The following is a 25,276-nucleotide window of genomic DNA, read 5'->3' as shown; positions in this document are numbered from 1 at the left end:
CTGCTGGAGGCTGAGCTCCGCGGGGGCAGAGTTCTGCTCTGTTTGAGTCTCTGCTGTTCCGTCAGCACCCGGGGCAGCACCTGCCGTTCAGACGATGGTGGAGCAGATGCACAAACCACAGTCCCCAGATGTCTGGGAGCTGAGCTTTCCCCTGGAAGGCCCGCTCTCCCCTCTGCCGGCCTGTGCAGAGGGTCTGCAGGCCCCCAGGTTCCCTGGCCGATGCCCCCGCCCCCATGGGCTTCTGACCCAGGTCTCCCGCCCCGGAGCCCCTGCTTGGCTGTGTGGCTTTTCAGATTCGGCTCCGTGGCCTCAGCAGGGGCAGATCCCCGGAGGCCTGTGTCTGCAGGTCGGGATGCACCTCCACATTTCGTATTTTATTTCATCAGTGCATTTTGAGATTAACCTGCCTTAGATCCTGTTTTCGTTCTGGACGTAGTTTATCTCATTTTTCCTTGTGCATTTATCTTCTATGCATTTCTGTAAGCTTCCTTGCCCATAATAGGTAATAATAGCACTTCAGAAAAATAATGGTGACCACTGGGCCTTTATTGTGCCGGGCATTGTGCTGAGGTCATCGTGTGAATTTCCTGTGGCTGCTGTAACAAGTGACCACGAACTTGGACCTTAAATGCCTTAAAACAACATAATGTTATCGTCTTACAGTCCGGAGGCCAGAAGTCCAAAATCAGTCTCATGGGGCTGAAATCCAGGTGTCGGCAGGGCTGGTTCCTTCTAGAGGCTCCAGGGGAGGTCTGTTCCTCGCCTTTTCCGGCTTCTAGAGACCCCTGCATCCCTTGGCTCATGGCCCCTTCCTGCATCTTCGAGGCCAGCAATGGCAGGTTGAGTCCTTCTCACGGTGCATCTCTGCTTCTGACTCTCCCGTCTCCCACTGCCTGCTTTGAGGATGCTTGTGATGACGTTGGACCCACCAGCATCATCCAGGATCATCTCCCCACGTCGGGATCCTTAATTTAATCACACCTGCAAAGTCCCTTTTGCCGTGTCAGGTCACATAGTCCCAGGTTCCACAGATTAGGGCGCAGACATCTTTCAGGGCCTTTGTTTCGTCTGCCATAGACATCTAATCATGACTTCATTTAATCTACACTGTGACCCAGTGTGGTCGGCCCTGTTATTCCCATTTTATAGATGGGGAAACTGAGGCTCAGAGACGTGAAGGCACTGGCCCAAGGTTGCACAGAGGCTGAGCTGTGTTCCTTGCCTGGTGCCTGCGCTTCTGGCCCCGACTCCTGGCACTGCTGCTTCCCGACCCTTAGAACTGAAATTCCTTTGAAAGGAAGGAAGATCACAGGCAAGCTCTTCTGTCTTTCTTACCCCCAGTTTTATTGAGAAATAATTGACGTACATCCCTGTATAAGTTTAAGGTGTACAGCATGTGGTTTGATTTGTGTGAATTGTGAAATGACTACCACCGTAGGGTTAGTTAACACCCACCATCTGATCTAGAGACGATAAAAAGGAAAAAAAAAATTTTCCTGGTCATGAGAACTCCTGTCTTAAGAACTTTCCACAAGCTCTGTTCTTGAATGCTAAGGGACAGACTAAGGCCCGTGCCTCTGGCGGGTGACACGTTGTGGGAATGCGCAGCTCAGAGCGAGTTTTCTGCCTTCGCTGAAGTGGAAAACCTGTGCTGGTCTCCGGGGAGCGACACCGTAATTCAGACGCCTCTGTCCTTCCCAGGGTGAAATTCTGGTTTTGTTACTTTTGTCTGAAAGGATGTCCCTTGGAGGTCATCCGATCTGACCTGGAAGTAGTTTTCTTCCCTTTTTTGGCTATAATTCTCCCCTGACTGTAGATTGGAGTGTATTGTTCATGGTTTGCAAAGAAAGGAAGCTGCTGCCCGGGGCAGGCCAGGGGCCCCTGCGGGTCACGCTGCGGCTTCTGGGGGGGAGGGCGGGAGCCAGGCTCCGGGCGGCCCTGGGTGAGCCCCTGCCCCACAGAGGGGGGGTCTGTGTTCACTCCCGCGAGCTCTTGCAGCCCTGAACCGGGATGCCGCTCGCTCTGCTCTTGATTTGGCGGCGTGTCTGATTCTGGGAGAGTAACTTGCTTTCTTCTTCAGTGACTCGTAATTACTCGTTCATCCAACACATATACATCGAGGACCCACGATGTGCCAGGCGCTCTGGACGTGGGGAAGTTGAGGGAGCCAAGTGGCAGAGCCTCCATTCTGCGGGAGTGTGGGGACAGGTGACAGACGAGCTGGGCATGGGCTGCAGGGAGGCAGCCGTTAGCCAGGGTGCTCAGGGGAGGCCTAAAGGGAGGTGACCCCAAGGCAAGACCTGAACCAGGAGCCGGACGTGCGGGTACCTGGGTGAGGAGTGGGCCCAGCCAATGGGAAGGCTCTCAAGGCGGGTATCTGATAATGGTCTAGTGTCCAGAATATATAAAGAGCTCTTCCAACTCAATAATAGCAAGACAACCCAATTGAAAAATGGGCAAGGGAGTTGAATGGACATTTCTTCAAAGAAGATATACAAATGGCCAAGAAACACATGAAAAGATGCTCAACATCATTAGCCATTAGGGAGACACAGCTCAAACGACAGTGAGATATCGCTTCAATGCACTAAGAGGCTGTGATGACAGGGGCTGGTGAGGATGTGGAGTCGGAACCCTCGCGCACTGCTGGTGGGAAAGGAAAATGGGGCAGCCGCTGTGGAAAACAGGTAGTTCCTGGAGAGGTTAAGCCTCGCAATCCCAAGAGAAATGAAAACACATGTCCACACAAAAATTTGTACACGAATGTTCACGTTCAGCATTATTCGTAACAGCTAAAAAGTGGAAATCACCCAGATGTCTATCAAGTGATGAAGGGAGAGAGAAAATGTGATCTAGCCCTACAGTGGAATAGTATTTAGTCGTGAAAAGGAACGAAATACTGACACATGCCACAGCATGGATGAGCCTTGAAAATATTGTGCCCCGTGAGAGAAGCCAGTTATGAAAAGGCCCTGTATTGTGTGATTCCATTCATATGACGTTTCCAGAACAAGCAAATCCTCGAAAGTGGAAAGCAGATGAGTGGTTGTCAGGAGTGTGGACAGCGGATGAGGAGTGACTGCTGGTGGGTATGAGGCCTCCTTTTGGGGTGAGCAGATGTTCTGGAATGAGACACTGGTGGTGGGTGCACAACCTTGTGAATATACTTAAAACCAATGAGTTGTACACTTAAAGGGGGAACACTGTACGGTATGTTAATGCTGTCTCAGTTTTTAAAATGTGAAGAAGAAAAGGGGCGAGCGGGAGGACAGAAATGCACCTGTGTGCGGGGAGGCGGGGCCGGCGGCGGGCAGGGCCCAGAGTCGGCGGGCGGGCCTCACGAGCCGTGGTGGGGACTCCGGATTTTACTTGAACAGCATGCGTTTTATATCCACTCTTTGGTTCTGCCACCTTCTAGAATAGGACCTTGGCCCTTTTTGTGGCCAATTCCCAGGCCAGTGTTTTTAGTTCTGTCCCTTTTCCCTCCATGTCAGACCTGCCTTTCCCCTCCCCCACCACTGGCCCGCAGATGCACTGGGCCCGCCTGCCCCGCATGCTCCCGCGTGGACTTGGTCATGCGTGCTCCCATTTCCCCGCTACCTCCACGTGCTCTGTAACGTTTGTGCGGTCCTGGGCCTTGGGGTCAGCGATCGCTTCTTAGTGCCCGCTTTGTGCCGGGCCAGTGCTGAGGGCTCTCCCCCGCCAGCGCATCCTGATGGGGATCGACATCCAGAGACCCAGCGCCGTGGTCACGGCTGTGCTGCCCTCTCTCAGGGCAGAGCCTGGCAGCGGACTGGTGCCCGGGATGTATTTCATTGCCCTAAACCCTTGTGTCAGACGTAAGTACTTAAGAAGAGTGGAGATTCTGTCTTGGATGTTCTGGTGGGTTAATGAGTAAGGAAATCACTTAAAGAGGAAAATGAGTCAGCTGTCAGCGTGTTAACAGCCACAGGCATGGAGACCACCTGTGGTTCTGTTCCCTCCCCACCCCCCGCCAGGGGCTCTGGGGCAGAGAGGGGGAAGCCACTTGGCTGTGGTCACACGGTGGAGAGAGGCCGAGCTGGCTGTGGCCCCGGCCTCCTGGCTCTCTCGGGCCACTGAGGTTGAGCTGGCTCTGCTCCTCTGCGGTGCTGCGCTTGGTGATGGGAACGTGCAGAGAAGAGCACACCCCCCCCATCCCCCCACAGTATGGAGGTGGCGCTGGCTGAGCAGCCTCGGGCTGTGGGTCTGCCCTTCCCACATGCTTTTACTTAAAGGGCAGGTCTGTGCGGACCAGTCGGTCGTTATCTGCCTGCATCTGATCATTTCTGCCTGTCTATTCATTCTTGCTCCCTGTGGGAGGAAGCCACACCTTGAAAATCCGGGAAGGGCATTGGTTTTATTCTTAAGAGATAGCATCACCCACGGAACAGAACACAGCTGAGACCTGGGGCCTGAAAAGCCTCCGAGCGGCTGAGACAGGTGGCCAGGGGCCCTTCATTCCCGCTTGAGATAGAATGGAGAACAAGATTCCTGCCTCCTGGAGCAGGGAGGAGCAGGCTGGAGCAGCCCTCGGGAACTCATTCTGAGCCTTTAAACTCTTATTTTATGAAAAATAATAATAAGTCAATTATATGCCCCTCTGGCCTGTGGCAAGTCAGAAACAGAGAGAAGGTCTGGTGGAGGGAGGCATTTTGAAGTTGCCTGCAGAAGCTGTTGCTTTTGTCTGTGGAGTTCTGCCAGAATCTATCCCTCAGGTTGTTAACAGGAGCCCCCTTTGTCTGTACCCTGTTCGCTGGAAGAACTCTGAGTCATCCTTCAAGACCAAGAGCAAGCATCACCTCCTCTGTGAAGCTTGCCTTGATCACCACCCTCCAGGCAGAGTTAATTTCCTGCATTGTTTGACGTTTCCATTGGCCCTGTGATAAACTCCCTGCTGTATCACTAACTTCATTATGTTCATGCTCTTCGTTTTTGTTTGCCAGGCTGGATTGTGTATTTCTTGAGGGTAGGGATTGTGTCTTACTCAGCAAAGTCCCTGAATCACAGATTGTCAACAAGTGTTTGTCAAATGACTAACTGACAACAACAGAAGAAACAGCAAAACGATAAAAAGCAGCTACAAGAATGCAGAGCAGTGCATACCAGGGGCGCATTCAGCGCTCAGGCAAATGGGTCCTGAGTCCTCCGTGGCTGCGGAACATCTCATTGTGGGTGCTGTGGTAGTGTGCTCAGAACCTCCAGGAACTGGTTGTCTCCCCTGTTCTCTGAGTCAGATGGAGTTGGGTGTAACACACTGACTGCCATTTAAGGAAGTAAAAGTAACCATTTAAAAAAAATCCTGGTGCTTTGTCATGGGGGAAAACCTTTAGCTGTCCTTAATAATTTGTGCACCCAGATCTGCTCAGTCCCTGGGGGTCCCACGGTCATAGTCACCCGCCTTCTTTCCTCTGGCTGTCCTGTACTCCATTTTCTTGTGTTCTCTGCCAAACTAGGAAAGCTGGGTCATTTGGCATTTAATGAAAATTCATTAATCATTTGAGACTCCACTACTTTGAGGACTGGGCGGAGCAGAGTATCAAACTGGATCTCCAGTGGGATCGAAAATGGAGATGATGTACATGTCCGTAGGTGTCCATCCAGCCGAGATCATGTACATACAAGAAATACGCATTCATCCTCTATGGGGAAGAACCCACAATGTAGATAGGGCTTTCATTCCTGGCATGATGAGTTTTCTTTATTTTTTATACTTTTTAATACTTGCTAAAATTGTTTTGAGTGGGACAGGAGGGTTTTTTGTTGTTTGTCTTACCAATCAGGGCAGGCAATAAAAGTCACTGAGACAGAGACAGCCAGTGACATCGGGCTTTTCAATGAGGACAGCTCCCACTTCAAGGGAGGACCCCGCCTCCTTTTGGCCTCAGGCCTCCGTGCCCCTCCCGGGACCCCCCCACAGCCCTCCGTCCTCTGTGTCCGAGAGAGGACATTTTCCCCTTCCAAAGTCCTGGTCTTGTCGCTGCCTGGGCTCCCCCATTAGCAGCCCGCTGGGAGCCAGCCCTGCCGTGGCCACTGTCCAGTTGTCCCCTTGCCCCAGGCTGGCGGCAGGATGTTAGAATTCTTTCCATTTCCTTTCATTCGCTCAGCGAGCTCGCTAGTGGAAGCTGACAGCTCAGCTTTTTGGTGTGTGGTTGTTTTCTTCCTTGCTGACCCTTGTTTGCATAACTTCTTAGGGAGTCTATATAAGGTAAGGTCAGCTTCTAGCGGGCTGCAATCATGTCTTGCTCTGGGGCAATTTCCTCCCCTCCTCTTCCTCCTTTCTTTTGTCTTGCTCTGAAGTTCAGTGTTGGGTGGAAGTTACGAAATGCTGAGCTCTCTCTGCTTTTTCTTTCTGTTGCCGCAGATGGGCATCGGGTGCCCACTCTGTGTCTGGCGCTGGGGGTGGAACAAGAACTGCATAGATAGGAAAGTAGCTAAAACCATTAGAGGGACATGTGCCCAACAGTTTACTTAGGTGTGACTTTGAGTGTTCACTTAGGGTTCCTTAGGTGGTGAGGCAATTATTTCTGCTTATTTGTACTTATAATTATTCTACATCTAGTATGTGTTTTGTGTGTAAAGAAAAAAATCGTTCAAGGCATTTGCACAAGCATGTGACAGTTGCGTGCTACTTGGCCCGTCGGGGATCCTCAGTCTCCTCAGGGTTTGGTCCGTCTCCAGCCAGGACTGCTTTGGGGGCAGGCAGTGGGGAAGACTAGGATCCCTTCTGGGAGGAGGTGGGGGCCCTGAGCAACGTGGATCCTGTGCTGGGTCACCCTGGGGAGAGTGCTGGGCGGGCCTGGTCAGAATCAGCCGCTCTGTGGTTACGTGAACCTTGGCAGATTTCAGGTCCGGGTGGGAGGGACGGGGCGGGTAGGGGGGTTAGGTGCTGTTCGTGGTTTTTGGGAGAATATCAGAGCAGCTCGTCCTGGTGGGCTTGGTGATTCTAGAGAAGTCTGAATCCCCCCTTTTTCCTTTATCCCTCTGCCCCTGCCCTTTTGTGGTCCTCTCTCCCTCTGTGTCATTCTGTTCCCTCCCTTGTGCCCTTGCTATGACTGCTCAGCATCGCCCCCTCGGTCCTCCTGCCTTCCCTCTCTCTCTTCCTAAATCCTTCCTTTCTAGCCTGAGACGGAGTGCGCGGAGAGGTGAGGAGAGGTGGAGGGAGAGACGCAGACGGGGAGGAGGTGAGGGTGGCAAAGGCAATGGATGGGAGAGAAGGAGGGAAATGCCGGGTGTTAGAGGGGTGTAGGAGCAGAGCCAGAGGAGGACAGGCTGCAGAGGAGAGAACGCTACACGACACAGCCAGTGTCTCTGAGCGCTTACTCTGTGCCGGGAACATCCCCGGGACTTCACGTGTGATGACTCATTGCTGTGAATTCACTGACTTAGGAAATGCGGATGAGGAGCCCTGAAGAGAGGAACAGGACATTGAACCAAGGGCCCTGCCTGGGGCTTCTAGGTCCTGAGGGGTCCTGACGGCTGGTGGGATGGCCTGGTCCAGAGGCTTTTCCACATGATAAACCTCCATTGGCCTGTGATGACGCTTCACAGGTCAACCAAAGGGTCAAGTTTCTTTGTGGACGGCGTTTTATTAACACCGTGTGAGGACCGTCTTTTCATGGACAAGACTCTCAGTGGGCGGGAAGGAGGGGCTGTCCACAGTCCCTGAATCGGGAGCACCTAGCGTGCAGGCAACCTGGGCTTTGAGCCCATGGCACCGGCCAGAAGGCCACGCACAGAGGTGTTGACCGTCCTCAGGGACGGCGCTCCTGACTTTGCTTTGTCATTGGTGACGTCTCCCCTGGGATGGGGCCCTGCGTCATTTTATGATGCACTAGAAATCCTGGTGAATGATGGCTTATGTCAAATGGATGATCTAGAGGCAACAGAAAGAACTACCTGAAACCCAGGGCCAAGTTCAGTAGCTCTTTTTCTAAATACCGCTCTGCTCTTTCCTGGGCCCTGGGATTTTGGGTGGAGGGAGACCCCCTGGGGGCCAGTCCCGGTGGTCTTTGGTGGTGAGATGCGCAGGAACCATGCCTAGATCCCTCGAATTCTGTAAATTATACTGTTGAGAAGCCAGGCCATACCGGAAGCCCCTCTACATGATGAGTTCCTTAAAATGAAAGGGGTGTGGGCGAGGAGGAAGGGGTGGGGGCTGAGCCCTGAGCACTTCAGCTTTTCGGCTGAGACCTTTCGTCTTGCCCTTTCCCTGCCAGGGGTGGAGCGAGCTTTCCGTGCTGAAAGCCCCATCGTTTCCTCTTCTTCTCGCCTCTTTCTCTCGGTCAGTGGTTCTCAAGCTTTGGAGGCATCAGAATCGCCCTCGGGGCTTGTTCAAACTCGGTTTCCAGGCCCCATTCCCAGAGTCTCTGAATTCCCGTGAGTTCCTGGGTGACGCTCATGCTGCTGGCCCGAGGACCGCACTTTGAGAACTGCTGCTCTAGACTTGACCAGTTCTCCACCGGGCAGGGAAACGTTGCCTGGTTCCTCATCACTGCGCCTCTCTGAGCCCCAGTTTCTTCATTTGTAAAATGGGATCGTGAGCAGAGCTGACCTCACAGAGAGGTTGGGATGAAGAAATGTGCAGATGCGTGTAAGTGCCTGGCACATTGTAAGCGCTCAAAAACCACCGGCCTCTGTCATCATCAAGTCCCTCGCTGGTCTAATCTGTACTCCCAGTGCTGACCACTGTGCTCGACACATAGTAGGTCCTCAAGAAATACTCATGGAACGAGTGACTAAATGACTGAGGAGTGAGCGTAAGGTTGGTGGACACAGAAAGCCAGCAAGGAAGGTAGAGGGCAGGGGGGCTGTCCGTTGGGTTTGGCTGTTAGGAGGCCACTGGGGACCTCCGAGGGCAGCTTCATGGGAGAGATGAGGATAGGAAAACAGTGACCATCCCCATCACCCAAGCCTTCCACATGTGATGTTTTCATTTAATCCTCACAACCACCCAGTGAGGTCGGTATTGGACCCATTTTGCAGATGTGGAAACTGAGGCTCAGAGACAGTCGGGAATCTGGTCTAGGTGACAGAGCTGGGACGCAGTGGGGCTGAGCTTCTAATCGATTCTGGAACTTGGACTTTAACCTGGACGTGGTGGAGCAGAAGGTGGAGGGCAAAGGGCCGAAGGAGCAGCTGGGCTGGCCTCTCAGAGGAGGTCGGGGGTCTGTCTCCTGGTGCGAGCGTTCGGGGAAGGTCCAGGCGGCTGGCTTCCCCTGCTGGGGTCATCCACAGGGCACCCTCAGCTCCTCTGTCGCAGTCTGAAAAGATGTGCCGTGGCCCCATTGGGGACCGAGTAGAACCATGGAGTGACAGCAACCTCACGTACCAACCTTCTTCTGACCAGTGTTGCTGTCGTAGTGTACGCGTGCACACACACATGCACGACATGCACACACACATGCACGCACATGCACATGCTACTTATGTGTATGTGTATACACATATACGCACGTGTACATCTAGGATGAGGTCTGGCTGTGCTTTTCGGTGGATACACCCACGTGTGCGTTTGTGTTTGGTCTGTCTGGTTGGTTCTGGGGAGGGAAGGCAGCCCAACCAGCCAGTAAGAACTAGAACTCCCTCCTGCACGGACCGGTTTGAGGTCAAAATGGGCTTGGAACCTCCGTCAGGACGAGTCGGGGAGAGAGGGGCTTCAGGTCTGCGTGGGCAGCTATGAAAATGTTGCCCAGACTAACAAGGTTTTCATCTCAGACTCAGCTGACGTTTCCATGTCGTGCCAAATCTCGAGCGGTAAACATTTGTAAGCATAACGTGACTCTTGGATTTTCAAAGACGTCAGCAATCTTGTTGGCCAGACCATTGTCAGATAAGCACCAAACAGCCACCCGGGAAGACAGGCCCTCCTGCCGTGATACCTTAGATGACATCAGCGTGCGGTTCTGGAAGGTCCTCAAGGGCCAGGCTCCCCGTGTCCTTGGAGGTGGGGGGTGTGCCTTATCGTGCATCTATCTTGTGCCAGGTCTGGGCCGGTACTTGGGACACACGGTTTGCAACTTTCCCACGTGGGGGCTTTGGCCAGCCTTGGGGCGCTTGGGATCTAAATGCCATCACAGGAACCCAAATGCCACACTGACCAATGTGGAGTGGGAAGTAGAGTGGTTGCCATGGAAACAGATGGCTATTTTTTTGGGCTTGTGTTGCCTCAAGTCGGGAGGCATCCGATGTGTGGCCCCGCCTCCCCCTCAGGTCCAGGCAGCGATTTAATTAAACACTTTGGTGCTGGTTTTCCTTTTCCTCCAATGACACCATGCAAGACAGTGCTCTGGCTTCCCGGACACGGCCCTGAGTGCTGGGGAGGGCTCTGAGCCACAGGGCTTCTCCCCCAGCGCTCCAGCTGCCCTGGCCCCCCCGCCGTGAATTTCAGTTCCTCCGTCCCATCAACCTCATTTCCTGTGCTCACCACCCACCTGGCGGCTCCGCCCTGCGGCTGCAGCTTCGGGGAGAAGGGTGTACCAGGATGGGCCAGGTGGGTTTCACGGTGTTCATATTTAATTCTCACCTTCAACTCGTGAGGGACGTATAAACTCTCCCCAGTTTGGAAACATCCCGAATGTCCATCAGCAGATGAGTGAATGGACAGAATGTGGCATATCCACACAATGGGATATTCTTCAGCCATAAAAGGAATGAGGTCCTAATCACGCTACAATGTGGGTGAACCTCGAAAACATGCTGAGTGGAAGAAGTCAGACACAAAAGACCACATAGTGTGGGACTCCAACTGTGTGAAATGTCCAGAACAGGCAAATTCAGAGACAGAGAGCAGATTAGTGGCTGCTTAGGGCTGGGGGGTGGGGGTGGGGAGTGATGCTGGGGGGTGTGGGGTGTGGGGTTTCTGGCTGGGGTGATGAAAAGGTTCTGGAATTAGGTAGTGGTGATGGTTGCACGACATTGTGAATGTACTAAATGCCACTGAATTGTACTCTATAAAATAGTTAAAATGGTGAATTTTATGTTATGTGACTTTTACCTCAATAAAGAAAAAAAGTGGGAAGGACAAAAAAAAGTCACCCCATTTTACAGATGAGGCAGCTGAGGCTCAGATGTTTGGGGATTAAGTCAGAGTCCTTGGGGAGTAAGAGATGGAGTTTGTACCCCCGTGTGGAAGTCCCCTGGACTCTTTCTGTCCTTCCCATGCCAGTCGGTCACCAAGCCCTGTCGATTTGTTCTGAAGCATCTCTGAGACCATCGTTTCTTCTCTGTGTCCACTGTCTGTCACCCACTGACCCCATGGTCAGGTCCCGTGATGCACGCCCACCAGACTCCCGTGGCTGGGTGGGGGCAGTTCCCCAAACCATGAGGGGCTGGGCAGACACACCCACGATGTCCCCACTCTTGGCTTTGTCATTGTCATAACCTAGGGCACATCACACAGCCTCTGGCCTCCTCTATCAAGTGGCAATTTGGATGTTAATGAAGGTCACCATGGTGGCCCCCCATTGCCCACCTCACAGCATCCTTGTGAAGACCAAATGAGACCATCAAAGATACACATGTTTTATAAGAGAGTGCTGTATCAGTGTGAATGGTGGTCAGTGTCTGTTTCCTTTAAGAAATGCGTGTGGGGAGTCCCCTGGCCTGGACTGTAGAGTTTGAGAACCGTTTCTCCGCTCCCCTGGGACAGATGGTCGCCCATCAGACGCTGGAGCTTGCCGTCCAGGATGTGCTCAGGCTTTGAGGTCCTGGCCAGGCAGTGGACCTCACCAGCTCCACACTGTGTCTCCGTCACACTCACTGGGCTGGTGGTCTGGGGTCTCAGTGTAAACTTCCACATTGGATGGGTTTTGGCATGGAGGCGCCTAGAAAGATTCTAGGAAGAAAGGCACCTTGATTTAAAAAAAAGAAATCTTAAAACCTCAATATGTGGTTCTTTGAGCAGCGTCATCAGCCTCACCTGGGAGCTAGTTAGAAATGCAGACCCCAGAGCCCCATCCTAGACGTGCTGAGTCAGAATCTGCATTTAGCAGGATTCCCAAGCGACTCAGATACACAGGAATGTTTGCGAAGTGCTGCCCTGCGGTGTCATTGGGTACCTGAGAAATCCCAAAGGCCGTCGAGACCGTAAGAGCTAACCGAGCAAAGCAGCAAGTACAAGATGAATGACCCCCATCCGGCCGTGTCCACGTGCGCCACCCATCACCTGCTAGGGGTTGCAATGAGATCTCACTGATAGTTGCAATTAGAATATGAGATATTTAGGAATTAGGCTGAGTGAGGATATGTGATTTCCTCAATGAGAGCACAGAATTTTGGTGGAAAACACAAAGTGGGGATACAAACTATGTCTAGAAATTGACTCTCAGCGGGGGCGCAATTCTGCCCCCGAAGGGACAATGGGCAATGTCTGGAGACGTTTTTGGTTGTCATAAGTGGGGCGGGGGGTGTGATGCTGGCATCTAGTGTGTGGCGGCTAGGGATGCAGCTCAACGTCCTACAACACACAGGGTGGCTGCCCCACAAAGAGTGACCCAGCCCCAAACGTCAGGAGTGCTGAGGCGGAGGAACCCTTGTCTGTCCTCGTGGGACACACGCTCGCACACACACACACACAGACGCACAGGTCACTTTACAAACTGAGGAATGTCACATGACATTTTGGTAACGCAGAGCAGAGGAGGACGGGGAGCTCAGCATGGCAGACGGCGGGAGAGATTCTAAAGTGACGATAGCAAGGATCTTGGTCATCAAACAGACTTAAATGTAGATCAAGGGAACAAAATAGCCCCCAGCGTCATTTTAATAAAAATGAATATATGACAATATAACAAGCATAACACGCTCAATGGAAAAAGATTCAGACTTCCTTATTGGCCTGTGTAGCATAACCTGGTCGTGCCCGTGGGCGTGGATCTGTACCCGGGCCCAAATAAGGGCCGGGTCTCTGCTCCTCCCCCCACCCTCCCCCAGCCTGGGTCCCATCTCTCCCCTGTGGGGCTTTTGCGTTCCAGGGAGGGCCTCAGCGATTGGGGATAAGAAGTGACAGACTTCTGCTCCCTAACTAAGACCCAGAATTTGAGCCTTGACCGTGTGACGGGAGGGGAGGGGAGGGTCACAGGTGGAGCAGCCAGAGGCCTGGGTTCGAATCCCAGCATGGCCTCCAGCTGCCTGTGTGGCCTGGAGGGGGTCCCGTGACCTCTCTGAACCTCATCTCCATCTGTGACACGGGCGTGAGAGCCCGCGGTGGTGGTGTCGGGATTCAGGGAGGGACCGTGGCAAGGTCAGGGTTGCGCCCCTGCCCTGCCCTCCGGGCGCACTCGCGGCCCCCGGCCCCTCCTCGGGGACTCGCAGTCTGGGGGTGTTTTAACCGAGCACCGCGCCCTTTCTTTGCTGTTGGCTGCAGATGACATCCGGCTGTTTGCCTTCGTGCGTTTCACCACCGGGGACGCCATGAGCAAGAGGTCCAAGTTTGCCCTCATCACGTGGATCGGCGAGAACGTCAGCGGGCTGCAGCGAGCCAAAACCGGCACCGACAAGACGCTGGTGAAAGAGGTGGTGCAGGTGACTGTCTCCTGTTCTCCTGGGTTGGGGGTCACGCACGGTCACCATCCGGCAGGGTGAGAGGGCTGGGCTCGACTCCTGCATCTGTGACTTAGATGTGACTTTGAATGTGCTCCGTCCCTGGACCACTAGAGCCGCGGCTGACCTGTTAGTAGAACTGTTCTCAGGGGGTGGGCTGGGCAGCAGGTAGCTGTGTCTGTGGTCCTGCCCATCACCTGAGGGATGCTGGGAGTCTCCCTTTGAGGGGAGGCAGGCAGTTCATGGAGAAGGGGGCGGGAGGGACAGCCAAAATGGCGGTCAACACAAAGTTGAACGATGATGGACTTCCAGTGGTGGCCGTGAGGACCCAGTGGAAGAATTCACGTGTGCCCTCTGTGAGCAGTGCCTGGCACACAGTAGGTACTCGTAATGCTTGTTGAATGAATAGATGTCAACCTTATGTCCAACTTTATGAGGGCCAGTGGGGGTGTTATGATGTTGGTGGCTGTAGAATGACAAAGGCTGTGTCACCAATGCCACAGACACCTGGGCTGGGGAGCTGGGCACTGGCCACGGCTGACTTCTTCCCCAGCGCCATTAGACTGGAAGGAAAGAGGGGAAGGTGGGTGTACCCTTGGTTTCGTCTCTGAGCTCCTGAACACTTCTACTTGTAGACCTCTCTATTTTAAAGGCTTTTTTCTATCCTAGACAACAAAAATTGACACTGTCAGAAATCTCCAAGGTGGTTCCTTTGGGGCTACGGCATGGGGTCATGCTGAGAAAAGAAAATCTGAATTCCAGAAAGATCACCCAGGGGAAGGGACGTGAGGGAGAGTTGTCTCCTTGTCAAAGGTTCTCCATTTTGCAAAACCCAGCGTTGGAAGGTGGCAGCTACTGGGTACGGGGTTTCTTTGAAGGTGATGGAAATACTCTAAAATTGACCATGGTGATGGTCGCACATATGTGCGAATATACTCAAAGCCATCGCGCTATGAAAAACTAAAACAAAATGCACACACACAAAACTAGCCTGAATGCAACGTGGAATCCTGGATTGAATCCTAGAATGGAAAGACTAGGGAAATCGCAGTGAAATCTGGAGTTTAGTTAACAGTAGCGTTCCCACGTTGGCTCCTTAGTTGTGACAAAGGTACCACAGTATCTTACGGCGTTAACAATTGTGAAGACAGCCTGTGGGGTGTGTGGGAATTCTTGCTACTGTCTCTGCACCTTTTCTGTAAATCTAAAATGGTCTCCCGATAAAACTTTTATTTAAAAAATAGTAATAGGAAAGAAAAAAATTCCTATCATTCCATTATCACAGCCTGTTTTCCATCCTCCCTCCCAGCTCCGTGGGCGAGCTCACCCACCTCTGAGCATTCCCGCAGCCACAGCCTGCAAGTCACGCTCTGCTTGGCTTCGTTTCTCTCTGTTTTACTTAGCATAATTTCATAAATTATGTGGCTGCAGAGACTTTGTGATAAACGTTTTGCTGGTGGCTGAGTGTCCTATTTCACAAGTGCACTGTAATGTCCTAAATGTTCCCCCGTTGTTGGCCTCTTGAGTTGCTGCCAGGTTTTATTTTATTTTTTTTCTGTTGAAGAAGATTGGCCCTGAGCTAACATCTTGCCAGTCTTCTTCTTTTTGCTTGAGGGAGATTGTCACTGAGCTAACATCTGTGCCAATCTTCCTCTATTTTGTATGTGGGATGCTGCCATAGCATGGCTTGATGAGCGGTGTGTAGGTCCATGCCCAGGATCTGAACCTGCGAACCCTGGGGTACTGAAGTGGAGCATGCAAACTTAACCACTATGCCATTGGGCTGGCCCCAAAGTTTTATTTTTATAAATAATGTTCCAACCAACATTTTACTCTCTGCCGCTCCTCTCTCTTTTCTGCTGGTTTATTTCTTTAGAATACATTCGAAGAGGTGGGGTTCCAGAGTTAACCGGAGTGGTGACCGGTTTAACGAGGTCTGGGTGTCAGATTACCTTCCAAGCCCAGCGCCTGCACAGAGCAAATGCTGAGTGATGTCATTCACTTCCCATCGACATCAGCATTACCGGGCAGCTCTGTGTCTGCACCCTGTCACCACTGACACCCTGGCTTTGCGAGGCCACCTCCTCAACCCTGCGGGCTATTTTTCTCCAGGCCAGTGTGGCTTTTAATGGTTAACCAGCTTTTAGAGGTCTCCCTTGTGGCAGCAGAATAGAAAATGCAAAGGAATGCATGTTCCGTGGCCAAAGGTCTCCTATTGAATTTTACGGTCCACGCTTAGTCCTCCTCTGCTGGTCAGCCCGGACGTGGCCAGGAGAAAGGGGGACATTGGGAGGGAATATTTGCCGGGATGTGTCCGGTGGGGGTGGCCAGCCTTTCAAATCTCTGCAAAGCTCCTTTTTCCTTTCCGTTTTTAAAGTTCTGGCAGAATACAATAACATAAAATTTGTCACTTTAGCCATTTTAAAGTGTACAGTTCCATGGCCGGAAGCACATCCACAGTGTTGTGCCATCATCCCACTTGTCCAGGTCCAGCACTTTTTCATCACCCCCAAAGGAAACCCTGTACCCATCAGCAGTCTGCAGAGTTCCTTTTAAATCTAGAACTCTTCTCAATTTGGTTAAGCGGGCCAGTGACTGAGGGTGACCTTGGGAAATATGATTCTTTGGTGGGGACCTTCCATGGGAGTATCGGTTATAATTCATTTGTTTACAAGCTCAAATAACGTTGAAACAGAAACAGGAATTGCCTGGATCTCTGAACTGGAAAGTACAGGGGTTTCCAGCTTTAGGTGTGGCTGGATCAAGGGCTCAAGCAGAATCTTCTTTTCATCTCCATTTTCGTGGGTTTGGCCTCAGGCGGCCTCTTTGTGCAGCAGGAGAAATGGTTCAGGCTCCGGTGGTTCTTCTGGGTGTTGATCCTCGGGGAGGAGAGAGCCCTCCTCCCTGAGTCAATCATTCCCTTACCAGGGCCCTGATTGGCCCAGTTTAGGTCACGTGTACATCCTGTGGGGCAGGGAGGCGGGGCTTCGTGATTGGCAGCTGCAGCGTGATCCCAGTTGTTAAAAGAAAGGGATGCCGGTAGGTGAAAAGGCTGGGACACCATCTTGAACTGCAGGTGCAAGGTAGTATTTTGACCATTACCTTTTGCATTTTCTACCTCTGCATTTAGAAAGATTTATTATCTGGAGCTGTTACAAGACCTCACCTTTATTCTACAGCTACAGATACATTTAAGTAACAAAGGGTCAATTATGAGGGCATAACGGTGTCTTTTGACAGTCACTAAAATCATGCTGAACCTGGCCCTGTGTCAGCTTTTCCCTCCGTTTAACGAGGACTTGGACCAGATGTTCGTTAAGGGGCCTTCCAGATGGGCCATTGTGGGCTCCATGCCTTGGGCACTGGACCCCTTCTCCAGCTGCCTTTTACTACAGTTTCCACGTGGAGAATAAGTGGATTGACTTCTGGTTTCAGACTGTTAATAGACTCTTAGCTTTTATGGCAATGAAAGCAACATAACCCACATCCTTTACTCTGTGTGAAACGTAGAGCATGTAAATGGATGTGGAGACACTGCAGTCCAGAAGGGTGGCTCTTGATGCCGCCTCCCTGACTGTGGGCGAGTCTCTCTCCCCTTCTGGGCCTCGGTTTCCCCATTTATAAAACAAGTTCGGTGAGTTGACTTGCTGTGTCATATTCTGTTTTGACACGTGCTGAAATTTTTTCTTGTTTTTTAAATGGGGTACTTTGTTTATGACGGTATCTTACCTTTAAAGAAACCTTGTTCTTTGTCAGACAAAGAGACAGTGCAATGCAGTGGAGTGTAGCTTCTGAGCCAGATGGCGAGGGTTCAGGTTTCAGCTCCAGCGCTCACTGTGTGGCCTTGGGCACTTGCTTACCCTCTCTGGGCCTCAGTCCCCTGAGGTCTAAAACAGGGGTAATGTGGTGTCTGCTTCTTGGGGTTGTTGTGGGGATGAATGAGCAAGTTGAGAGGAAGGGCTTGGAAGAGAACTGAGTCTGGTCGTTGGTCTGGTCAGGTTTCCCTGTAGACAGCACCGCACTGCACCGCTTTTTTGCCTGTGGACTATTTCCTTAGGAGGTGCTGGGTCCACGTATTGAGTGACCGGGTGTGAATCTTGTAGATCCACGTTGCCTAATGGTCTTACAAGTGCCCTGGACCAAGTCACACCCATCAGCAACACAGCCCCCGCCCTTGCCAGCGCTGACTTCAACAAGTGCCCTCACCTGCCTCCCAGGTGCATGAGCATTTGGGGAAACTGAGGCCCAGAGCAGGGAGAGGACTTGTCCTGAACCCTTGGCTAATAAGCAGCAGGTCCGGGGCTGGACCTGGAGGGGTCAGGAGCTTCGACGCTGGGTCTCTATCGTCTGGGTCCAGAGCCAGGCGGAGACACTGAGCCGTGGCTGTGGCTGCGTCTGCGGGAAACAAGACGGAAGGAGCCCCAGGCCGGCACGCGGTGGGCGGCAGGGGCGGGGCCGTGGTGACCGTGGACCTGGGCCCAGGGAATGTGCCGAGTGGACAGCACGCATGGCTGCTTCGTGGCAGCCGTCATCTGCCGCTCGGAGGTGCCGGACTGCTCCCTGGGACAGAGCCCCCGTCCCCTTGTCCCGGCGCCTCTGTGGGATTACGGCGACAATGCAGTCACCCCCGCTGGAGACCTGCCCGCACCAGGCTGGGCCGTCCTGATTTAGAGCAGACTCAGCCAGGGGTGCATTGTGCTCGCCTTGCAGAACGGGTCTGGTCACGTGGTCCTTTTATTTTTTAACATCATCTGAATGGTCACAGAGCCAAGTAGCCAGAGGGAACCTCTCAGCTTTCAGCCTGGGGACAGCGAAGGGCAGAGTGTTCCTCCAGGAGGCAGCGGAGTAGGGGAGGACCGACGTTTCAGTGATGGGGTGGGACGGCCAGCTCGGTGTGCCTTCTGACAGCTTCTGAACCCCAGGAGCCGGGGCGGCTTCCATCCTGGACCTCCTCCCACCCCAGAGCCGGGACCAGATGTACCCAACCCTCCTCCCGGAGGGTCACTCGTGTACCACGTGGCACTAATATCAGCAACGGGAGTTTGTGCCCCCACTGTGTGCCTGGCACTTTTAAGCCCTTTCTGCATATTAAAATCATTTGTTCTTCACCACCAGGCCAGTTCTGTCATCAGCTCCATTTTATAGATGAGGGGCCTGGGGCCTGAGGAAGTTGGGTGACTTGCTCCAGGTCCCAGCGCTGCTCTGCCTGCAGCCCAGCCTGTCCAGCCCCCGACTCAGTCTCTTCACCCCTCTCCACGTTTCCCAAAGTCCTCCAGCACCAGGCAAAGTGTTCTGAGCCACCTGCATTGTGGAAAGTCTACTTTTGTAGATTCATGTTGCAGTGGGCACGTTAAAGGCTCTGAGAAGTTCTGCAGGAAGCAAAGCTTTTACATTTATTTTTAAACTTATTGGTTCTCAATCTTCCTTAATGGTAGAACCTTTTCTTTTTGTTAAACTGGAAACTGAACATCATCACAGCTGAGGCAAATGGAAAAGACCATGGGCCTAGGGGGAGCAAGACCCAAGTTGATATTCCAGCTCCATCAACTCTTAGCTTTAGGACCTAGAGCAAGTAACTTTATCTCTAGAATCTGTTTTCAGTTATGAAAAAGGGAGTGTACATTTTCATAGAGCTGTTGGAAGGATTAAAGAAAAGCAAAGAATATGAAAAGGGTTTCTCCATTTTGGTGACTGATGAACTCCTATTCATCCTTCAAAACCCTGATTCTTTATCCCATTCTCCTGCCAGCCTGAATCGGAATGAATTGCTCCTTTATCTGTGTTTCTATTAATCTTCAGATTCCGTAAATTATAATCAAGTGATGCTGGAAAGTAGTCTTGACAGCAGAGACCGTGGCTGCTTTATTACGTAGTATTCCTCATGCCTAAAAGAAAAACAGGTGCTGAAAAGCGAAGAAACAAATCTGTTCACAGAGGCTCTGGACTGTGTCTTGTTCTTTGTGTATTCCTGGACAGAAGCTAGTAAACGTTTAATAACCGTTCTTTGGGTTGATTTAATTGTGGAAGCCAGTCGCACTCAGGGAGGGGTTTGGGGGTGAGTTGGAATTTCCAGAGGCTCTGCTTTTGTCGCAACAGAAAGCAGAAGCGAGAGCTGGGAGGGTCAGCTGGGAGAGCCCTGCACCTCCCTGGCGGGAGATTTACGGGGCCGCTGCTCCCCCTCGTAAAGAAGGCCTGGCACTCCAGCACCAAGTGGAGACACCTGTGGCTCTCCAGGGGCTTTCTGCTGTTTGTCTTCTCGGGGAGTGTTTGCGCCCCTTCCCGGCCCTGGCTCGTGGAAAGGCCCTTCCTTCTTCTCAGAGGCAGAAAGGGGCTTCTGTACTGGTGCTTCTCACCCGGGCCTGGATTCGGGCACGGGGGCCCTGCGTTGCTCATGTTTACGTTTAAGACACAAACCACCTGGTTACACAGCGAAGGCCATGAGCAGCCTAGGAGCCGTGGGGCTGGGTGTCTGGCCAGGTGCTGTCAATGCCCCCAAGACCCAGATGAGGAAACTGAGGCTTGGAGGGACGAGTCCTGAAGCCAAGGGGAGGGTTGAGGCAGGAGCCCGATGGCGGGATCGCAGCCCACGGTAGCGGTGGGGCGGGCAGTAGAGCCCTGTGGCTGGCTCTGCGCTCCAGCTCCTAGAGGTGAGACCGAGAAAGAGGGGCCCCCACACCCCGAGCCTGGCCCGGAAATGGAAGCAGCTTTTACGAGCCAGGAGCTCTGCCCAGTGGGCAGTGGCCTGGGTGCCTCTCACTAAGCCCCTGACGGGTCGCAGCCCTGGGCCAGTCGGCCTTGGCACGGCACCTGCCAGGCGACCCATCAGCAGCTGGCCTCCTGGCGCCTCATGCAGTGGTTCCCGACACTGTCCCCAGCGTCCGGTTTCCACGGTGCGAGGACACCGGGTTAGAACACGTGCAGGTCTTCACCCGAGGAGCCCGGAACGCCGGGTCCAGACAGCTGGCGTGGGTGGAACGCGTGCCCCACGTTGCTCGTGGCGGCTGAAGGCTGCCCGCTCCCTTTGCATCTCATTCTTTCAGAGTGTTCCTCCCTCCTTCTCTTCCCTTCCGTGTGTCTCTCCACACCCTTGTCCTTCTCTTGTCATTATTTGTCCCTCGATGGTCTGCCTTTTGACCCTCCCTCCCGGAAAAAGCCCCACGCTTTCCGTTTTCTCCCTCACGGTGGTTTATCCCAGGTGTTGTGGTTTTTAAAATTAGTTCAGACAGAATTCAGGGACTAAATAACGATCAGCCGCGATCCTCTGCTTCGCCCGGCTATTTCCGCTGGTTCCCGCGGAGCCCTCGCCCCCGGGATGCGTGTCTACAAAGATGATTAATTTTAGCAGAGGTCCACCGTGTGTCCTTTCAGCAGTTCAGAAATGTTTGCAGTTCTCCTAATTTCAGTGGCTGGATACTGACCTGTTGAGTGCATGTCGTGTAAGGCGTGCGTGTGTGTGCGCCTGTGAGTTCAATCGCCTGCTACAGGCCTTGGCGTGGAGTCAAATGTGGGTTTCAGTCCCATCCCACCTCGCCGGGGCTGTGGCCTTTCGCTGGCTGCTTCCCTTCCCTGAGTTTCAGCTTCCTCCTCTGAAAATCAGGGATGATAATACGTAATGGGTAGAATTGTAAAAATTAAATAAGATACTGTATCGCATGGAATCGTAAAAATTAAATAAGATACTGTATATAATAAGTGTCTGATGTATATGAAATGCTCAATGTAGATACTGTTTACTTATTTATTCAACTTCTGTTGAGAAGTGGAAACAGCCTGGGATTTACTGACCGTGAACACCTGTGGGTATGTGTTCAGTGATGCTGAGAAATGGGTCGCTGGGCGATTTCGTGATTGTGCGAACATCACAGCCTGCACCTACACAAACCTAGATGGTGTAGCCTACTGCACACCTAGGCTATGTGGTACTAATCTGATGGGACCACCATCGTTATGCAGTTTGTCACTGACCAAAACGTCATTTTGTGACGCATGACTGTATTGTAATTGTAAAAAAAAATCTGTTGCATTATTTCTTTGGGAAGAATTCCCCAAAGTGGGTGTTGCTGAGGAACAAGAAATGCTAGGCGCAGTTTTAACCATAGAAATTGGAGACGTATGCCTGGATTTAATACTGCTTGTCAGTTGATCAATAGCAGGTGTTAGTTGGAGTCTTGGGTTAAGAAGGATTCTGAGGGTGAGTCTGGACTCAGCAGGGAAAGTGCCACGATGGCTGTGGGATGTCTGCCGTGCATACAGGAGGTGAGAGGGGAATGTGTTTCCCACATTTTTGCCATCCCTGCTCCGGATGTAGCTGGAGTCAGAAATCAGGCAAAGTGGAGTTAGAGCTTCTGTAAATGTCCACCGCCAGGAAAGTGGGTCAGCACCCAGGCAACCACCCAAATGCTAAAGAGTGGGCTGGCCCTGCGGGGGTCAGGGTTCGAGGCGTGTGGACCGCTGCCCTGCTTGGTTTTGGCCCACAGCTCCCCACAGCACGCTGAAGGATGTGACAACTTCCTGCCAGCCATCTGCACGGGACAGTACCCTGTGCCCACCTGAAATGCGGCGCCCTGCCTCTCTTGTCCTTTGTCCTCTTCCTAGGGAGGCAGTGTCGTGTCATTCCTGGACTGCGACGGTGACGCAGGCGCCTTTGTTCCTGAAGCCGTCAGACGCGCGGCCGTGCCATTTCGCTGTTTGTTGTTTCCCTGGTCTGTGGTGACTCATGCCTGTTAGAAGAAGCTGTTCTCGTTGAGTGAATTACACCTCGTGGGAAGGATTTTCAAAACCTTGCTGTTTGAAGCGCTTTAGAACAGTTGTAGGAGGGGAAGTGCGGGGGGCCTGGGGTGGGCGGGCAGGTGAATGCCTAGCGGGTTGGACGCTGTGCGTTTTCATCCGGCTCACGTTCCTCAGAGGGCGCGCCCCTTCTCTTAGCAAGACGCAGCCTGCTGGGGACCCGCGGCTTTCCTTCAGCACGCTGAGCTCTTTGGTTTATAATTCATCTTCACCCGTGTGGGGAAAAGATGCATTATTGTGGCCAGCGTGTGCCTTGTCCAGCCCCTGCCCATCTCACACGTGGGAGGAGAGACCCCCATCCCCTGCACCTTTATTGCGAGGGTTCGGGCGGGCCTGTGGGTGGCACACAGCCTTCCTTTGGAAAGCTGAGCTCTAATCTCAAAGGTGACTTTTCCGTGCCTGTTTCCCCGTTGCCCCTTGGATACTGGTGTCTGCACCCTAGGGTGGGACCCTTTTCAGCCAGGGACACGTGTTCCTCGACAAGACAAAGAAGAGCTTTCTAGAGCCCCAGGTGACCGTGCCCCAGACCGGCACATTTTGCTCTGAAGTCTTTGACCCGTGGCTTCAGCAGCCTTGAGGGTGTGAGAAAGGCTGACGCGGGAGGGACGGGCCGTCTGGAGCAGCCCATGAGGTGCGATGCAGACGAAAGAGGACAGGACAGACCTGGGGCCAGGACCAGCCCCCAGGGCCCCCCCGGGAGGCTGCTGTGCACCCTGGGATGCGTTGCCTCCCCTCTCTGAGTCTCTTGCTGCTCCTTGATCCAACAAGGGGGTGAGTGCTGGGGTTTCAAACGCTCTTTCCTTTCAGCTCCACGTTCCCCCCTTTTCTTAACCAAGAAAAGGTATAATTTGCACAGAGGAAAACATACAAATCTAAGGTGCACAGCTTGATGAGTTTTTGAATTTAAAAATTTTGAATTTTCATACCCACCTGTGAAACTACCACCCAGGTCAAGACGCGGAACATTTCCAGCCCCTGCTCCCCTCACCAAAGGCTCCCCCTCCCCCACTCAGATCGGCTCTAACATTTGTGATTAATGGTTCTCCTTGATTGAGCACATTGTGCTTTCAGACTCTTTCCTGTTCTCTCGAGACCTGTGCTGTCACCACCACGTGTGGCTGCTGGGCACCTGAGGTTTGGCTTGTCCGTGCTGTTCTGTACCCTACGTGTGGAAAAAAGAATGCAGAAGATCTCATTAATGATCTTGTGTATTGATTGCACGTTAAAATGGCAATAACTTGGACAGGTGGAATTAGATGAAATACTATTAAAATTAATGTCATCTGGTTCGTCGTTACTTTTTCACTGTGGCTGCTGGAAAATTAAACATTCCGTCTGTGTTAGCGTTGCTCTGGGCCGTGAAAGTCTCCTTGCTCGTGAGGACCCGCCTGCTGGCTCTGGCTGCCCCCGGTGTCGCCTGCCTCGGCCCCAGCCAGGCGTTCGTGCTGTGTGGAGGGTGCCAGGACGGTGGTTGACGGTGTGGAGGTGTGAGTGTGGCCAAGAGGTGGCCCTGCTTTGCACAGACCTGTTCTTTGTGGTTTTCAGCCGCAGGCAAGTCCTCGCAGGCTCCTTCTGGTCTCAGTGTTTCTGCCCACCGGTCAGGGTCTGGCTGCCCAGAGAGCCATTTTTGCTGTTTCTGCCTCTTTTTGAAAACACACAATGAGGCCCGCTTCCCAGGGGTGCTGGCACCTCCCTTGCCAAGCCGAAGCACACTCGGCAAAGACTGTTGGAAGGAATGGAGGTGGAGGAGCGTGGGGGCTCTGTGAGTTGGTTTTAAGGTTGACTCAGACCTTCTGGGGACTTTTTCTGGAGTCCCCACCCTTGAGGGAAGCGTTGTCATACCTCTGAAGCCTGTGGGGATGTCTGAGCATCCTGTGTGAGGGGGGCCCTGCCAAGGCTGCTAGGACCGCCTCCCCGTGACTGTCCGCCCCCTGCCTGCCCCTTGTGCCTCTGGAGGGTTCGTGAGGTTGTTTACTTTCGTTTGATAGAATCCTTTTTTTGGCTAAGCTTTTGGTTTTAAATGTGCCCCCAGTACACAGCAGAGGGTTTGGAGTTGCTTTCTTTTGATAGTTTGAGACATAGCTTTCTTTGAAGGTAATCTTGTTCATTTATATTTATTGTTATGTTTTTGCTAGATTCTGCTGTCCTCGTTTGCTCCTCCTTTTGGCCATAATTTGATGTCCCCTATACTTGTGGTTTCAAAGTGGACTGTGCACGGCTCCATGGACAGTTCCAGCATTGATTGCTCAGATCTTATCAAACGTCTTCTTAATCTGAATCTTTTAATGGCTAACAGATACAAACAGGGGAGTTCTTGTTTCTTTAGATTGCCGTATATGGTGACCACAGAACAGAGGACCTTTGGACTTCCTTTTGTAGGCGTCTTGAGCTGTTGGCTTCCTCCTCTCCAATGTGCTCTCCACCCCTTCCTCATGCCACGGGGGCTCAGGGGGAGAAACACGTTAATTCTTGGTTCTCTTTTCTGGCTCTTTCATCCAGCTCATGTTCGCTCTCTGTCCTGAGGACGTATGAAGACTCTTAGCAGCACAGTATGGAGGAAGGGAGCAGAAAGGGTCAGACGATGTTTACTCATTCTGGGATAGTCACACAATCTCGCCAAGCCCCACCTGTGGGTCTTATCATAAAAAAAAAAAGCTAATATACTGAGGGAGGATTAACTGAGAAAATGTGTGAGGCTGTGCCTGGCACATATTAGTTTCTTGATAAATGTTAACGTCCGTTCCCCTCCCTGTTAGTATTCTTAGTGGCTTGGCAGACGGTTTGTCTTTATACTTTAAAACTCGACCTTGAGGTTCTCCTGGTTTAGTTATTCTTATGGGAGGTACGGTGACTTTTTTTTTTTGGTATTCTATTTTTTTAAATTGAGGTGAAATTCATATAACATAAAATTAACCATCTTAAAATATAC

General features: G+C 52.3%; 1 protein-coding gene across 1 annotated transcript in view; it reads left to right on the top strand.

Annotated features, from left to right (window-relative positions):
• Positions 1-25,276, top strand: part of COTL1 (coactosin like F-actin binding protein 1) — a 38,771-nt gene that overhangs the window by 10,324 nt on the left and 3,171 nt on the right. Inside the window, exon 3 of the mRNA XM_070612410.1 lies at positions 13,385-13,542. Within this exon, the coding sequence (XP_070468511.1) occupies positions 13,385-13,542 (158 nt within the window). The remainder of the gene's footprint in view (positions 1-13,384; positions 13,543-25,276) is intronic.

The sequence above is a fragment of the Equus przewalskii genome, chromosome 3, assembly GCF_037783145.1.
Source record: "Equus przewalskii isolate Varuska chromosome 3, EquPr2, whole genome shotgun sequence".
Classification (NCBI taxonomy): Eukaryota; Metazoa; Chordata; class Mammalia; order Perissodactyla; family Equidae; genus Equus; species Equus przewalskii.
The sequence above is the reverse complement of the archived record's forward strand: the minus strand, read 5'-3'. Positions and strand labels throughout refer to the sequence as shown.